General features: G+C 37.8%; 1 protein-coding gene across 7 annotated transcripts in view; it reads right to left on the minus strand.

Moving 5' to 3' along the window:
- The window catches only part of SYNE1 (spectrin repeat containing nuclear envelope protein 1), a gene marked incomplete at its 5' end in the record, with an annotated part of 457,248 nt that overhangs the window by 56,378 nt on the left and 382,295 nt on the right, over nucleotides 1-18,575 (minus strand). For all 7 annotated transcript variants that reach the window (XM_082668958.1, XM_082668957.1, XM_082668956.1 and 4 more), the window contains 3 exons: nucleotides 4,258-4,424; nucleotides 7,254-7,412; nucleotides 17,291-17,446. In XM_082668958.1, the coding sequence (XP_082525084.1) occupies nucleotides 4,258-4,424; nucleotides 7,254-7,412; nucleotides 17,291-17,446 (482 nt within the window). The remainder of the gene's footprint in view (nucleotides 1-4,257; nucleotides 4,425-7,253; nucleotides 7,413-17,290; nucleotides 17,447-18,575) is intronic.

Here is an 18,575-nt window from a genome sequence, read left to right on the forward strand (position 1 = left end):
ACCATATGGCCCCAAGCAGAGAGTTCGCCAGCTTCTGCCCTGTAGCAACATGCAGAGGAAGTACTTCATAAACAGGAGGCATTCCATAGTTTTAAAAAATTATATTTGTTTTTACTTCTATACAATGTTTAAGGGAATTATAATTAAAACACAGATTAAAAACAACCAGTCATAAGGGACCACATACTGTATGATACCATGTATATGAACTGTCCAGAATCGGTAAATCTAAACAGGCAGGAAGTGGATTAGTAGTTGCCTGGGACTGGAGGAAAAGGAGGGAGGGCAGAAAGGAAAAAACGGGTTAAAGTTTTTATTTGGGGGTGACGAAAATGTTTTAAAATTGATTATGGTGACGGATGCACAGCTCTGTAAATATACTAAAAATCACTGAATTGTATACTTTTGATATATGAGTTGTATGGTATGTGAATCGTATCTCAATAAAACTATTATTTAAAAAAAAAAAGAACCAAATAACTAATGTGTGCTTTGTTTTTGGTGATGGGTATTTAGGTTTGGTAGAGGAAAGAAGAATCTCCTTATATTAGAGAGTCCAGTTAACTAAGAAAAAGTCATTACAGCAGGGCAAACAACTTGAGTCTGACGTTCCTAGATACCAAGATGGGAAATGTTTAATAATGTATTCTCTGTCATTAGAAGCTCTGAACCAATGTTCTGTGTCTGCAGTATCCAATAAGGTAGACAGTATCCTCGTGTGGTTATTGAGCATTGGAAATGTGCCTAGTGCAACTGACTGTAATTAAAATTGAATTCTAATTTAATTGGGGGCTTCCCTGGTGGCTCAGTGGTTAAGAATCCGCCTGCCAATGCAGGGGACACCCGTTCGATCTCTGGTCCGACAAGATCCCACATGCCCCGGATCAACTAAGCCCGTGCGCCACAACTACTGAGCGTGTGCTCTTAGAGCCTGAGAGCCACAACTACTGAGCACACGTGCCACAACTACTGAAGCCCACGCGCCTAGAGCCCGTGCTCCGCAACAAGAGAAGCCACCGCAACGAGAAGCCCACGACGCACCGCAATGAAGAGTAGCCCCCGCTCGCTGCAACTAGAGAAAGCCGGCGCACAGCAACGAAACCCAACACAGCCAAAAATAAATAAATAAGATAAAATAAAAAATAAAATCAGATTGTTTTAAAAAAATTCTAATTTAATTATATTCCAACTCATTTAAACTGCCACATGTAGCTAGTGACTGCTATATTGAACTGAGTAGGTCTAGAACGTATACTATAACATTATCCATTGAGCCCTAATAATAACTGAGCAGATTTTTTTGTTATCCTAAAAAGCTGACAATGCTTGGTGACAGTTAGTTTAAAAATTCAAAGCAAAACATAGCTACTTTGTACTTAGAATGGTCTAAGCTAATCCTAGTAATAAGAATCTGACTCAAAGTTATGCATTCTATTTGTATATAACAGGTTATTATCAGTGAATCTTCTTTCTTTTTTCCATCTTTCTGTTACCCGGGAAGCTGTTCACCTGAAAATATGATCATCTTCAAAAATAACCTCTCCATTCCCAAGAGCATCAAAACAACGTGAAAATACCCAAAGGCATAAGTTACGTTCTGCTTCAATTAATCAATGTTAAAAAAATTTGGAAGAGGGAAGAGTAGTGAATGAGACTGAATCATAGAAACTTAGTACTTCAGCTGGCAGGTCATAGTTGAAGATGGGTGTGGAAGACAGTCATCTTGCCTGTGCATTAGCACAGGCAATAAACCAAAAAGTGGAAAGCAAACGTGAGGGCTGAGTGTCATTTAGGAGAGGCTTCAAGGAACTATGAATCCAGTGTGGCATTAAACCTCAGGACAAATGAATGGTCAAAATGTCATCTGGTCTACGTTGGAAGGAGACAATTAGAAATGGACAATATATATGTTACATCTGTGTATAATGAGATTCTACAAAAGTAGGAACATATGAGCATTTTAGTGACTAAAATGCAAGCCTGTGTTCCCTATATTTAATTGATTCAAATTTACTAATGTGTCTTTGGAAAAATAAACTAAATAACACCTAGAAAATTCTTGATTGAAAAAATAGAAAAGTTACAAATCAACATGGCTTTGAGGAGTAAACACCTAACTCATTGTATGTAACGCTGGCTACCAGCTGGGCATACACCAAACTAGCTGCTTGTGATTAAATTAAATTAAATTTAAAACATTTTGACTTAGTGCAACCCCATATTCCACACCACTGAACCAACTAGAAATTAGAAAAGGATATTAACTGGTTTAACTGGATTACATGGAAATGAAAGCCAATTCCATGAGTCATAATCTGACTGAAAAAAATCCAGGGATGTTTACCGAGTGGGCGGCTTCCCTAAGAAGGGTATTTATAGCACAAAGGGCTTCAGCTCCTCCCTCTGAAATAAGATTTGGTTATCAGTGACTGAGAAGTGAGGCTAAACACAGCGCTGGGGTTCTAAAATCTACCAATGCCTAAATACTTACAGTAGCTTAAGCTGCACCATTCAGTTTCCATCTCTTTATGGTACTTTTACTAAGGCATTTAGCACATCATTTTACTTGATTTCTTCACATGCGTAATTCCCACTATGAACTCCTTGAAGAAAGGGCTTCCGTCTTTGTACCTCCTATATCTCTCATAGTCGCTGTCAGTACTTCACAAAGGACTGGGAAATTAGATTGTAGAAATAAATAACAGACCCTAACTTCCTTTTAATTGTATTCTCTAGAACAGGGACAAAGAAGTCATAAGCTTGGCAGGTAGGAGAGTGCAGTATTCTAGGGCACTCTGCCACTCAGCACGTGCATGACCAGGGGCAAACCTGAGCCTCAGCATTTCACATCTGGAAAATGGGTATAATAATAATACCCACCTCAAAGAATGTTGTGAACAGCACACGAGAAGATGTACATGAAGTCTTTAGCATGGTCACTGCTACAAACTAAGGGTTTAGTAAATGTTAGCTATTATAATACTACCGTTAAACATTTTAAAAATTGGTCAACATCTATTCCATTTTTGTTTCATTCTCACTAAAACAAATTATAATCTCACCTTCCTAAATGAGACCCTCTTTGATAACTCCCTTATAGAAAAAGAAATATACTAAATGTTTTTAAAATCAACACATGGACTTGCCAAGCCCATATGAAGTCTTTGTGGGCACACAGTATTCAAAAGGCACTATTTCATGTCCACCTTCATGCAGCATGGCTAAGGAAAAGAAGCCGGATTTTTTAAAAAGTGTATTTTGGGATAACTCCCAAATGGCTGTGAATCAGAAGCATGTGTAACATTCCAACTCTCCTAACTGCCATAAAGAAGACTATCCATTCAAATATTCAAGTATTCATTCATACATTCATTCAAATATTTATTGAGCCCCAACTGCATTCAGGTACTATTCTTGGTGCTTGTGATATACAGGGAATAGAATGGACAAGGATGCCTGCCCTCATGGAGGCTACATTCCAACAAGAAGCAAAGTTCACCTCAAACAAAGCATCTACCTAGCCCTTCCCTTTAAAAAATAACCCTTATGTCAAATAACACAGTGCTTCCTTCAATCATATCAGATTTCTATATTGCTAGTAAAGATCCTTAGATACTTTTTCTTTTTGACTTTTATCCCTTTCGCTCACCCTGCCCTTCCGCAACAGAAACTGAATGTAACATTCCTCTCAGATATGTGGTAGACACTTACAGTTATCAGTAGAGTTAAATACAAAATTACAGTAATGCAGCAGATTATTTTTACGTCTAAGCAGAATGGCAATAATTAGATTTATTCCCACACCTTGCTAATCAAAAAGACAGTAGGAATGTGATTATAGATATATGTATATATTAATTATACTATATTTATATAATTATATATATATATATATTTTTTTTTTTTTTTGCCACTTCAGACAAACACACCCTCCACAGATACTGGTCAGCAGTTTCACTTTCTTCCTTATAGGAAGTTGAGTACTATGAAGCCCCAGAATAAAGAATTTTCTCTTGGGAATGGATTTTGTCTGGATATGACTTTCCCTCTTTCAGTTAAATGCAAACACCACTGAATTTATGAAATAAGAAGGAGAATTTTAAAGTTAACGAAAGTGACATTTATGAGACAAGCATGAACTAAAATGGTGGGATAAAGAACACAGAGATTTATTGGCCGATCTTTAGCTGAAATGGAAGGCAGCCTGAAAGCTTTGAGATTCTGCATGAGTGTCCTATTGACTAAGGTCCTTTTTACCTGGCTGCCATGAGGTCCAGGAGGTGCTGCCATCGGTCATTGATCTTCCCGAGCTTGTATTCAATCTCAGATGCTTTGCTTTCATGGCTGGCTCGGGCAAGTCGTTCTCCCATTTGCTGGAGCTGTATTTTGTTCTCTTGGGCAATAGCAATTTCCTCTTGATAATCCTGTGTAATAAATGGCAATCACAGAGGTCAGAAAGCATATTCTTGATGCATTCAGTCTGGCTCTACTAGAAACATGATAATTACAGTTTTCTACTGCTTGGAAATAGTTCAGGCATAAGGAACACTGTGTGAACATGAGTCCCAGTACACAAGAATTAGTGGTACCTGTTATTTTCGGTATGTAGGCAAAGTCCAGATTGAATTTTTATACAGATGTTCTTAAAGGAAATGGGGATGCTTTCCATTTACTTAAAATGGGCATTAAAAAAAGCAATAAATGTATATACGTAGAAACAAAAGACAAAGCTTGAAAGATTTCAATGCTGGGAAGTTATACCTTGTTGCTCTAATCACCAACCACATGTTATATTTAGAATCAATCCTCATACAAATAGCTAATAAGACGCTAAGAAGATGTGTGACTATGTGTGTATATGTGAATGTATATATGTATGTGTATGTCAACTGTTACTTGTGCAGAATGATTTAAAAGACTACTTTCATTTTAAAGAGCTGTCCTCTGTACAGCGTCAATATTTTACAGCACATAAATCATTGGCAAATTAACTCTCAAGAACAATAACCATTGGTCTTAGAGGATCAATGGGTCTCAAACCTTCCTCATCTATCCAGTTTCTGTAGTAGCTCCTCTTAAAGATTGTTTTAGGTCAGAAGGACAGGCTCTCAATATGGTCTATAGTAACAGAAAGGCCACTGAACAGTATGATTTAAGTGATGATGAAAGGACATCTCCCCTTGACCCCTACCTGTCCCCCCACCCTCCCCCCAGCCTCTGGACCAATTGATCCTCTTAATTTCTTGTCGTAGTGACAGCATCCAAACTTCAGAATCACCTTTTTTATTTCTGGCTTAAACTCCTGTTAGGCAGCAATTATTTTCTCAGCAAAATAATATACCCAGACAGATATTATAGGAATATGGGTATCTTCACCTTCTATTGCTCTCAAGTTACCCTGGTAACAGGGCTACCCTCTCAAATCAATTATCTAAGTAAAAAGGGCCCCAAAGAATGGATGGAGCCGGTGAAATTTTATTCTCCTGCAGTTGTGAGTGCTTCCTCAGGCCCAGCACCTCCACCTACTCTCCTTTCCATGTTACTTCAAGCCCATGGGAGTCAAAGACCAACATACCAGGTGCATTTCTTAATAGTTATAATGTGTTATTACAAATTTGAGATGATATTACTGAGAAATGTTTATTTCAAAGGAATTATGCCAAGCTTAAAATAGTATTTATAGTAAAATAATACTCTTAGGTTGTCTTTTAAAGTACGATGTTGAGTGTTAATGGCAGTAGGTACCCATACCATGGTTACAGTCTGTTTATTAATTTCTTTCTTCTAAGCTGTCAAAATTACCAAGCCTCCATGTTATTTTTCTTTACAAAAGAGATACCACATGAGGTAAGCTCATAAAGACTTTATTTTAAAGTCCATAACTTATTATATATACAGAATGGTATAGTTGATATTTTAAAAATTATTCCAAATGTTACCAAAGAGTATAACAAAATTATCTGTGTGTCAAGCCCCCAAAATATGCATCTTAAATTGCATGATAAAATCAATCAGAGTATAAATACATTTAATTAAAATTTATTCTATAGCAAACTTCACTCTAATACCTATTATACATTAATCATGTCTGGTAGAACATTATCTGACACCCAGAAACCAGCAAAGGGCAGAGCTTTTAGCAGATGCTGAAATGAAATCTGTATCATCTCTGCCCACATTTTAAAGGCTTACAATAACAAATATACAAATGCTGATGCTTAGAGCTTGCAATTTTAAGTAAACCTATAGAGTTATTCATATCACATACTGGCTCTGGAGTTTTTGTTTTTCCGTGTACATGCCCAAGCACATACATGAGAGAAAAATAAACTCCAAAGCCAAGATGTAATATTAATAACTTTGTAGGTAAAGATATTTTTCCTAATAATTAGTTATATTTCTTTTCATAATGAATGAAGCTATAATTCATTTATTCAGTAAGTAATGACTGAGTACTTAGGAAAAGTCAGGCACTGCTCTGGTTGCAGGAGATACAGCAATGAACAAAACAGACAAAGTCCCTGCTCCCGTGAGGCTTACAGTCCAGTGGGGCTTCACTGTAGACAGATAATAAACAAGTAAATTGGGAAAATGCATTGTACTTCAGATGGTGATATGTACTTAGAAGAGAGAGAAAATTTAAATGATTAGTTGTTCAAAAACAGTGTGGAAACACCACTGAAACCATCAAAAACATTTTTAAATGCTAGTAAATGTGACCAGTCCTGTACAGACATGAAAAACGATCTAGATCCATTTGAGCATATAAAATAGTTTAATAATCATACATAACTTGAAATTAACATGAAGCTAAAATTCTCAGGAAAGTCCTCATTCCTGTAACTGTCTATAAATCATGACTTACAGAGAAAATGTCAGTTTAATTGATCTTAGGAATTTTTTCTTTTAGTTCCTCTCTGGTGAGTTTACCTCTTGAAAAACAAACAATAAATCAACTATACTTCAATTAAAAACAAAGACAACCAACACATAAATAATTCCTGCTGAACAGGTAGATAAAATCTAAAAATACTGAACATTATCTATCAGCAGATAATCTATTTCATCGCGAATTGAAAATATTCTATATATTCTGTATGTAAAGGAGGTCTTTTCAGTCAAGTTTATTTTATATTAAAAAGATAAAATGTTTATAATAGAGTGCTCCTTTCTCAGGAAAGTAACTAGGAGTAAGGTTGTCTTCTGTACCCATTAAAAGAGCATCTAAGCACATGTAGCCACACATCCCATACCTTCCTGAGCTTCTCAATCATTTCTTCAATGAGAATGTCTCCATTCTGAGAAATTTTGCTTTCCATCTGAGTCAACCATTCGCAAAGCTCCTTGTTCTTTTCACTGAAGACGGCCCATTCATTCAGTCTCTCACTTACTTGCTGCTGCCTTAAAGAGAGCTGAAAAGTTTAAAATGGGAGAAAATGCAAAAGCATAATCAGAGTGGAGCTCATACCCTGAGGAAAAGAGCAAATAAACTCTGTTGGGTCGACTAAGATGAGCAGTAGTTGTGCATCTCTTTAGGCCACTGTTCCCTGAGGCCCAGTCCCAGGAGCTCTGCTCTAGCCTAGCGAGTTTCACAAGTGGGAGACACTTAATCCAATACTTCCCTCCCGAAGAGCCACATGCACATTCACTTATTAAAGGTTCTGAACAATCTAGCTTCTTGGGACTTCCCTGGTGGTGCAGTGGTTAAGAATCCACCTGCCAGTGCAGGGGACATGGGTTCAAACCCTGGTCCTGGAAGATCCCACATGCCGCGGAGCAACTGAACCCACGTGCTACAGCTACTGAAGCCCACGTGCCTAGAGCCCGTGAGCCACAACTACTGAAGCCCGCACTCCTAGAGCCCATGCTCCGCAACAAGAGAAGCCACTGCAATGAGAAGCCCACGCACTGCAACGAAGAGTAGCCCCCACTCGCTGCAACTAGAGAAAGCCCGTGCATGGCAATGAAGACCCAATGCAGCCAAAAATAAATAAATAAATAAATTTATTAAAAACAATCTAGCTTCTCACTACAGTTGGTTCTGTGCAGCTATGATACAGGATCATGGAATGTACTTTTACTAAAAAGGAAAGAAATAGGAAAGAAAAGAAGGAATAAGAAAAGGAGGAAGGTAAAGGGCAGAAAAAAAGAAAAGAAGGAAAGAAATACAAAAGAAGGAAGGAAAAGGGAAAAAGGAAAGAAAAAAAATGAAAGAAAAATAGGGAAGGAGGGAAGAATTAATTGAACGTCAGGTGTCAGGAGACACCTTCCTCAGTGGAAGAGGCACAACCCCTGATCAGCTCTATCATGATCACTTTACTTTGAGCAAGTTCTTTTATTTCCCTGCCTGCTTTCTATTTTGATTTTTGTATCTTTGTTTCTTTTCTTTTCCCTGTAACTGCTTTGCTGAGATGTAGTTTCCACACCATTTCCTGTTTAAAGTGTGCGACCCAGCTCTTTTCAGCATGTTCACAGTTTCAAAGCCACCACCACCATCACTGCTATAACATGTTCATCAATATAAAAAAAAAACCCAAACCCCCCTGTACCCATCAGTACTCACTCCTTTGCCTACCCCTGCACCTTCCTCCCAACCTTCACCTACTCTCTATCTCTGTGGATTTGTCTATTCTGGGCATTTCATGTAAATGGAATCATTCGATGTGCTATCTTTTGTGATGCTCCTTTCACTTAGCATAATGTTTTTAAGGTTCATCCATGTGGGAGCATGCGTCAGTACTTCATTCCTTTTTATTGCTGAACATATGTTTCCATATAGATAGACCACATTTTATTCATCAGTTCATCTATTGATGGACATTTGAGTTGTGTCCATTTTTTAGCTATTATGAACAATGCTGCTATGAACATTTGAGTACAAGTGTTTGTGTGGACATATGTTTCATTTCTCTTGGGGCACATTCCCAGGAGCAGACTTGCTGGGTTATATGGCAACAGTACAGATTGTTTTGTGAAGTGTCTGCGACATTTTACATTCCCACCAGTAGTAGGGTTCCAATTTCTCCACATCCTCACCGACACCTGTTATTATCTGTCTTCTGGAATGCAGTCATTTTACTGGATATAAAGTGCTATCTCATTGTGGTTTTGATTTGCATTTCCCTGATGGCTAATGATGTTGAGAATCTTTTCATATTCTTGGCCATTTGTATGTCTTCTTTGGAGAACTATCTGGTCAAATTTCTCGCCCATTTCTTAATTGGATTGTTTTTTATTATTGTTTTAATAGTTCTTTATACAATATAGATACAGTACGCCTGTTTTCTTATCTCTAGGTCTAGAATGATCCTTTCCAGAATTCTAAAACTTTCTGACATCATAATACTCTTGTCTTTGCAGTGCTGGTTGAGATACTAAGAAATGTTTCTAGTTGAGCTAAACTGCATGTTAGCAAAATAAAATGCAATCTGAGTGGTAAGAAGATGATCCACTTTTACAGACATTCTAAACAGTCATGTTGATAATGCTAGACATTCTGCCATATATCCCACCACATTAAACACCTACCTTTCAATTTTCCTTTTTCCAGCAATACTTTATTATGAAAAACATCAGACATACAGAAAAGTTGAAGGAATTGTATGGTAAACAGCTATGATATATTCCCTAGACTCTAAAACTGTTAACATTTTGCTACATTTTGCTTTAACACATATATTCCTTTATCCATGGATCTATTTTACTCTTCAATGCATTTTGAATGAATTTCCTTTTTTTTTTTTTTTTTTTTTTTAGCAGTACGTGGGCCTCTCACTGCTGTGGCCTCTCCCGTTGCGGAGCACAGGCTCCGGACGCGCAGGCTCAGCAGCCATGGCTCACGGGCCCAGCCTCTCCGCGGCATGTGGGATCCTCCCAGACCGGGGCACGAACCCGTGTCCCCTGCATCGGCAGGTGGACTCTCAACCACTGCGTCACCAGGGAAGCCTGAGTTTCCTTTTTTTAAATGAAAATGAAAATATTTCTAAGGTGTTATACACTTCCTAGTTAGCAATTCTGCCTAGGGTTGGCTCTGTTAATGATTAGGTAAATAATATTCAAGGTCCCTCACAGCCCCAAATGTCTGTGATTCTATATCCTAGAAAAGAGTGGGAATTAATCACATGAAAAAGAATAAAATACCTAGGAATAAACCTACCTAAGCAGGCAAAAGACCTATACTCTGAAAACTATAAGATGCTGATGAAAGAAATTGAAGATCACACAAACAGATGAAAAGAAATACCATGGTCTTGGATTGGAAGAATCTATATTGTTAAAATGACCATACTACCTAAGGCAATCTACAGATTCAATGCAATCTCTATCAAATTACCAATGGCGTTTTTCACAGAACTAGAATAAAATAATTTTTAATGTGTATGGAAACACAAAAGACTCTGAATAGCCAAAGCGATCTTGAAAAAGAAAAAGGGAGCTGGAGGAATCAGGATCCCTGACTTCAGACTATACTACAAAGCCACAGTAACCAAAACAGTATGGTACTATCACAAAAAACAGACACATAGATCAATGGAACAGGACAGAAAGCCCAGAAATAAACCCATGCACCTATGGCCAACTAATCTTCAACGAAGAAGACAAGAATATATAATGGAGAAAAGACAGTCTCTTCAATAACTGATGCTGGGAAAACTGGACAGCTACATGTTAAAGAATGAAATTAGAACATTCTCTAATACCATACACAAAAATAAACTCAAAATGGATTAAAGATCTAAAGATAAGACTGGATACTAAAAAACACCTAGAGGAAAACACAGGCAGACACTTTATGACATAAATCACAGCAATATCTTTTTGGATCCATATCCTGGAGTAATGGAAATAAAAACAAAAGTAAACAGATGGGACCTAATTAAACTTAAAAGCTTTTGCACGGCAAAGGAAACCATAAACAAAATGAAAAGACAACCTATGGAATGGGAGAAAATAATTGCAAACAATGCGACCGACAAGGGATTAATTTCCAAAATATACAAATAGCTCATACAGCTCAATATGAAACAAACAACCAACCCAATCAAAATATGGGCAGAAGATCTAAACAGACATTTCTCCAAAGAAGACATACAGATGGCTAACAGGCAATGAAAAAATGCTCAACATCACTAATTATTAGAGAAAGGCAAATCAAAGCTACAATGAGGTATGACCTGACACTGGTCAGAATGGCCATCATGAAAAAGTCTATAAATAATAAGTGCTTGAGAGGGCGTAGGGAAAAAGGAATCCTCCTACACTGTTGGTGGGAATGTAAATTGGTGCAGCCACTATGGAGAACAGTACGGAGGTTCCTTAAAAAACTAAAAATGGGGCTTCCCTGGTGGTGCAGTGGTTGAGAGTCCGCCTGCCGATGCAGGGGACGCGGGTTCGTGCCCCGGTCCGGGAAGATCCCACATGCCGTGGAGCAGCTGGGCCCGTGAGCCATGGCCGCTGAGCCTGCGCGTCCGGAGCCTGTGCTCCGCAACGGGAGAGGCCACAACAGTGAGAGGCCCGTGTACCGCAAAAAAACCCCCCAAAAAAACTAAAAATGGCGTTACTATATGATCCTGCAACCCCAATCCTGGGCATATATCTGGAGAAACCTCTAATTTGAAAAGATGAATGCACCCCTATGTTCACAGCAGCACTATTTACAATAGCTAAGACATGGAAGCAACCTAAGTGTCCATCAACAGATGAATGAATAAAGAAGATGTGGTGTGTGTACACACACACACACACACACACACACATACACACACACACACACACACACACACTGGAATATTACTCAGCCATAAAAAATAATGAAATAATGCCATGTGTAGCAACATGGATGGATCTAGAGATGATCATATTAAGTGAAGTCAGACAGAGAAAGACAAATATCATATGATATCACTTATATGTGGAATCTAAAAAAATGATACAAATGAACTTATTTACAAAACAGAAATAGACTCACAGACATAGAAAACAAACTTATGGTTACCAAAGGGGACAGTGGGGGGGGCCGGATAAATTAGGAGGTTGGGATTAACATATACACACTACTATATATAAAATAGATAACCAACAAGGACCTACTGTATAGCACACAGACCTATAATCAATATCTTGCAATAACCAATAATGGAAAAGAACCTGAAAAAGAATACATATATATTCTGAATCACTTTGCTGTACACCTGAAACTAACACAACATTGTAAATTAACTATACTTCAATTTAAAAAATGGTTAAAAAAATACTGAAGAAGTTCTCTCTCAAAAAAAAATAAAAGTGTTGGGAATTAGACTATGAGCCCAGGATACCTATACCAGGGCCAAGCTTAGTGAGCTGCTTAGATGGCAAACCCCATAACCTGCCATAATTTTTGAAATGCCACCATTAGAAATTCACTCTTTTGAGTTAATATGATCTTTTAAAATAAAAATTTCTCTGGGTAGAGTGACACTGGTTAATCCATTAAGTACTTCCCCATTAGTATAATTCAGTTTACCATGAATTTTTCTTTGAGGCAGAAAAATACAGAACAACAGTGCATTTACTTGGTGTGGGTATTGATAGGAATGCGAAAAACCAAGAAAACAAGATTAAAAGTTTTGGAGACAAATTTCACCCACTTTAAGCTCTACCAAGACAGCACTGAAGAGTACAGTCCGTCCAGCACCATTTTCCTCTCAATCTCTGACAGCAGAGTGTCATCTGATCTGCTAAGATTTTAAACTTTCTCGTGGATATGACTTTCTTTTTCATTCACAGAGCAGCAGAGTCAGGCTGGTATTAAAATTCTGCTTCGATTGATGTTCCAGCTGAAACTATAGTTTCATAGTTGAAACTGCCTGAAGCAACTGTTTTCCATGCAAAGGTTAGAAACCCCTGCCTTTCAGACTTCAGACTAACAAGTCTTGCTATGTGCTTCGCCTCTCTGCCTCTTCCCCCAAATCTTGGCCATCAGCAAGAATAAATTCTAGGGCTTCTCTCAACAACATCTGCAGGGAAGATGACTACATAACAGAAAAATATTATTACTTTGAGGGGTAGGTATTACTCTGATTTCAGAGACAGGGATAGAGGAGGTCAGACAAATTTGAGGCATTTGTTTATATCAATACCAAATAGAACCAGCAAAGGGATTCCCTGGCGGTCCAGTGGTTAGACTGGAAAGACGCCACGCTTTCACTGCCGAGGGCCGGGGTTCAATCCCTGGTTGGGGAACTAAGATCCTGCAAGCTGTGCGGCATGGCCAAAAAAAAAAAAAAAAAAAAAAAAGGACCAGCAGCAGCAAAGCTTGAATCTCTGATACACTTTGATACAGGTTTTTGCAATATAACATTATGATCAAATATGCAGAGGCAGATGAGGTTCAAAAACAATCTCCATCACTTACTAATGATATGACCAGGGCAAGGTTACTCATCTTTCTTAAGCTTTACTTTTGTCATTTGTAAATTAAGCTTTCATTTGTTCCAAAATTCATTAAACAAATGTTTCTGGTTTGCAGTAAACATGTGTCTACTATATGCCATGCACTGTCTTATGCACCGGAATACTGTAAGCTCATAATAGAATACATTCTTCAGACAGGAAAATAATTTTAGAAAGTGACCAGTATATCCTAAAGACTTAACAAAAGTTCAGTCTACTTAACTATACATGACAACAGGGCATCATTTGAGTTTTTAATATGTTTTTCTCCTGACACTCATGTATTCAATAAGCAGCTTAAATATATATTTCTAGTCTTTCTCACATACCATGCAAGTGTTGCTTTCATTTCATTTGCTTACGTAGAGCAACAGTTGAAGGAAGAAACAGGTAGGCCACAAGCTCTGGTTACAAACTGGCGCCCCAATCTTTTCAAAAGATTTAAATTAATAATGGGGACCGAATTTTCCTTTTGGTTTGTAAAACTAATATTTAGGCTGTACGATAAGTGAGCTTTACCATCACTGTCTTTGAGTTCAGTGGAAACCCTTAAATTACTGATCAGTTTAGCACATATTTACGTTTTCTCAAGGGTATAAACACGTTGCACTGCCAACAGCTGACAAACACCAGCTAAAACCCCCAGAGCATGAGGCAGCTGAACAGGAAACACATCCTCTTCTGCTTCAGATATTTTTCCCGTGACAATTTGAAAGAACACCGAGCAATTATAATGATGATATATTTATATCTCAACTGGAATTACACACAGCTCTACAAACCAAAACAGGAATTAAAAGCAAATACAAGCCACGGCTGTACACAGGCACAACAAACCATTTGGTGAGTCTATTTGAAGACAGGATGCTTTTCTCCATTACCTCTAGTCTGTGATGCTTATGAACAGGGCGGCCGCCTCCTCCTTGCCTGCAGCCCAATCAGTCCGGACCTCTGACCGACTGCTTCCATTGGAATATGAACGCACTACTTGGTCTTTAACAGAGGGATTATGCCATGTTTCTCTAACGTTTTTAACTTTGAAAATGAGACATAGGCACAAGCTCGTTTCCTTTTGCGGTTTCATACTTGACAGAAGTTCTCCGGAAACGCTAACTCAAGAAGTAGTAACTGGCCTGTATTTCTCCTTACAATTATACCCTGACACTTTTGGTATGAATCACGTGACTAAACTCTCACTGGTTTAAATAATGCTGTTTAGACTGAAGTAACGTGAGACAAGTATGCTTTAGCTTCATGCCTTAACACACTCAACATAGAAAGTTTCTAGAAACACTATGTTTCTGCTTCCTCTTTTTTTTTTACTTGTCTAGTCTACTCACAGGTGCAAGGTATTAATCTCTTTACAGCATGTCATATGATCAACAGAAGCTTTCAAAATGTATTTCTAAACAGACTGTCGCCTAGATATGTTTAAGTCTGGTAAGCAATTTTACAACATGTAAACTTTTCTTTGCTTTTTTCCTTTTCTAGCTTTAGTGAGATATAAGTGATGTATAATACCGTGTAAGTTTAAGATGTACAACACGATGATTTGATATTCATATATATGGTGAAATGATTACCACAAGGTTAATTAACATCTCTATCACCTCACATAATTACCATTATATGTTGTGTGGTGAGAACATTTAAGATCTACTCTCTTAGCAACTTTCAAATATATAATCCAGTCTGTTAACAATAGTCCCCATGCTGTACATTAGATCCCTGGAACTTATTCATCTTGTAACTGGAAGTTTGTATCCTTTGTACCTGGTGGCATTCTTACATAGTATCAGTTTCCCTAAATCAAAAAGTATTACATAATTATAATCTTCTTACCCTCCTAAATATTCAGAAACCTTGTCGTTATTTTACATTTAGAGGAACATAAGATATAAAATAATATCCTAAAGTCTTGTCTTAATAATCAACAGTAGAAACACTCAGCTGTTTCAGGCACTGGATATGCAAAGAAAGGGTTTGTCCTCAAGGGCTTCATGATCTTGAACTCAAGTCACAGGCATTAAAAAAGAAGAAGAAGGAGAAAAAGAAGGAGAAGGAGAAAAAGAAGGAGAAGAAGGAGAAGAGGAAAAAAGGAACAAGGCACTGTCACATGATGGCATAGACCAAAAGGGAAATGGGCGTTCAGAGGAACAGAGGTCTGAGCATTTCAAACAATGGCATCACAAGAGTACTGGAATTCAACAGAAGAGGATAGTTTAGAAAATCAGAAAGGAAGGAATAGTCTAGGCAGGAAGTCTAGACAGGAAAAATGGCCTGAGCAAGGTCTTGGCATAGAGAAGTTCATGGTAGGTTTGGGAAGGAGATGGAAGCCAATATCTAAGGTGTTATCTCTCTGAAAGCTTTAGAGACATCAATTAGCTAGAGAAAGGGATCTAGTCTAATTCATTTCACATAATATGCTAAAAAGTACTGAGTCAGCAAGTAGTGCTAGTCTTTTCCCAATTTTAAGAAAAACAGATGAATAAGGCTCACAAGGGTAACTGAACATTGCTGTGGGCATTTTCCAATATCTGTACCCACCAAATATCTTTCATTTATATATGCTATGATAAAATCTTTACATCAAAAAGTGTACACTAATTTACTGGATAGTATTGATTTTGGATTGAAGAACTCAGAAAAGAATAAAGTGTGATGAACATCACCACACTCCATGTAAGTTTCTCACTGTTCATTGAGAATATAGAACTCTGGGGAAAGTGGCTAAATTAATTTTGAATGCAAATCATTAACATATTTATGAAAACCATCTTACAATCATTTTTTTAAAAAGCACACACACACACACACACACAAATACACACACACACACACGAAACTGTTCACACATTTAACAAGTGTGCTCCAGAGTTTTTCTCTAGTTCATCCTTCCAACATCTGCTTTTCCCCAGCCAGGTCCTCTCTCTGCTCTACTCCTGTGCCTTTTTCAAGCTGCCACCTTGTCTAACACATCCACTTTCTCCCTCTACACCAAGCTGTCCCTTCCACTCTGATCTCAGCACTCGATTCAAGATTTATCCAGTTCAACAGGCATTTCCTTTATTCTCTGCAATCCACACTGCCCTTAGTTTGTAGGGACATCTACTGTAGCTTGTGAAATTCACAATAATTAACGTGAATGATTCACTTAACAGATATGCATCATAACCTATTTTGTGCCAGACAAGGCAATCGAGGTACAGGAAGGAACACGACAGCAGGAACACGGTTCCTGCTTCCTGGAGGCTATGATCTCAAGGCTATGAGTCGGAGCTATTCTTCACTTGCGGGCCTATCTATTATTCCTCTTTGCCTCAAATGTCCTCTCCTTGCTACTCCAGCAATCTTTCCCTTTCATTTCCAAATCAAAACCCAGTCTGGGATCTCTTTTGAGGTACTGTGCACACAGAACGTACTTACTAAATAAATAAAGTATGGCTAAAAATGCCATACACCCATGAATGATGAAGAAACAACTATGGTAGATCAACAGCAACAATAAATGTTAAATGTACAAAACCACTCACAGCATTAGCTACGACTGCAAATAAAACCTTGTTTTTTCACAAGGTAGACCACCAATATCTACCTAGCAAAACCACATCTATGAACCACAAAACTGTATTTCCTCTTTAAAATATTTTGACAGCCAGTAAAAGAAAGGGCAAGAGAATCCAGTTTGGATGCATTTAAAATATAGTGTTAAGATATAATTGTCTTAATCTGAAGCATTCTTACAATAAGCACAGTGTCTTCCTCTATCCAAATGTGGACATAGCCACAGACATTCCAAATCATCTTCCAGTTCTCTACCTTTCTGAGCGGATACTGAGTCCAGAGTTTGTCTCACCTGGTGGCATAGTTCTTCCCACTGCCTTTGCAGAAGCTCCATGCGTTCGTTAAGGATGGAGATATCGTCTGCACTGATGTAGGCACAGACCGCATCCTTCAGCACCATCAGCCGTGCCAGGTCATCTGTCCAGCTCCCAACTGCATTTTCCAATTCCTAGATTTAAAAAAAAGCACAAAACTTGAATACCCATGGGCACCTATCATCAACAGTTTCTGAGGTATATTCGGAATCCCCTCTTGATGTCATTACATTTCCATCCCATTCTATTTGAACATCCAACTTGGTAGCTACTTTATTTGCTTCCTACATAATCTGATAATTTGCCAAGTTCTTCTTATATAATACCAGGTTGCTTGCAGAATCTTTCCTAATGGGAAATGGGAATCTATTTCCCATTTCATTGATCTTTTCTGATTGTCTTTTTTAGTTCAAGTTTCATCACTGCATTGATCTTCCTTAGTTTTAAACCAACATTACCTTTGTCCCAAGTGACTGATCATGTTAATGAAATATTAAAAAAAAAAACCCAAACTACCAGATTTAACTTTCATGTTCAAAGACTATCAGTTGCTACATTCTGTGATACAGGTTTACAATGTAGTAGCTGAAAGGATCAGTTGCTGTTATTACTCAATTTAAAATAATGGACTGAATACGTTTTCTGCAGGAGAAGAGATTTCTTTAAGTTACTGGAAAAAATATGTATTTTCTCCTTTTGGGGAACGATTTAAGGGAAATATCCAATATTTGAATGAGTTGACAATAGTTTTTGCAATGCTTTGAACAGATGACTAGTTTTACAATTTGTACAGCTCTTGCTTTTTGCCAGCTGTTGACGTTTTTAGATTCCAGCTAATTTTGTACATGAATAGAGTATTTCCCATGGCTTTTTCCCTCTCTTTTTGTCTCTTCATACAGGAGACAAGTTTCCAAAGGCAAAGGCAATTAATGGTACCGTCTGAGGCTAACTTCTCAGGCAATTTAAGCAAACTAGGTTATAGCCTGAATTTTCTAGGTAATTGCTTTGTTTTGCTGCTAAGCTGGTTTGCGGAAGAGTAGCAGAGAGCTGGACCAAAATGCATCCTTCTAATCTCCAAACTTAATAGCAGGTGTGTTTGTAACTGTCGTGTATTTTGGGAAATGAGGTCCCATGGTAACAGTATTTGGCTGAAAGACCAAACTATCCAGGTATATTAAATATGCAGCATTTCTGCTTATAACCATAGACATATTAAATTGTCCTATCAATGTAAAGATTTTCCTCTTTTTATACCAATTTTCA

Source organism: Grampus griseus, assembly GCF_964374135.1.
Source record: "Grampus griseus genome assembly, chromosome: 13".
Taxonomy (NCBI): domain Eukaryota; kingdom Metazoa; phylum Chordata; class Mammalia; order Artiodactyla; family Delphinidae; genus Grampus; species Grampus griseus.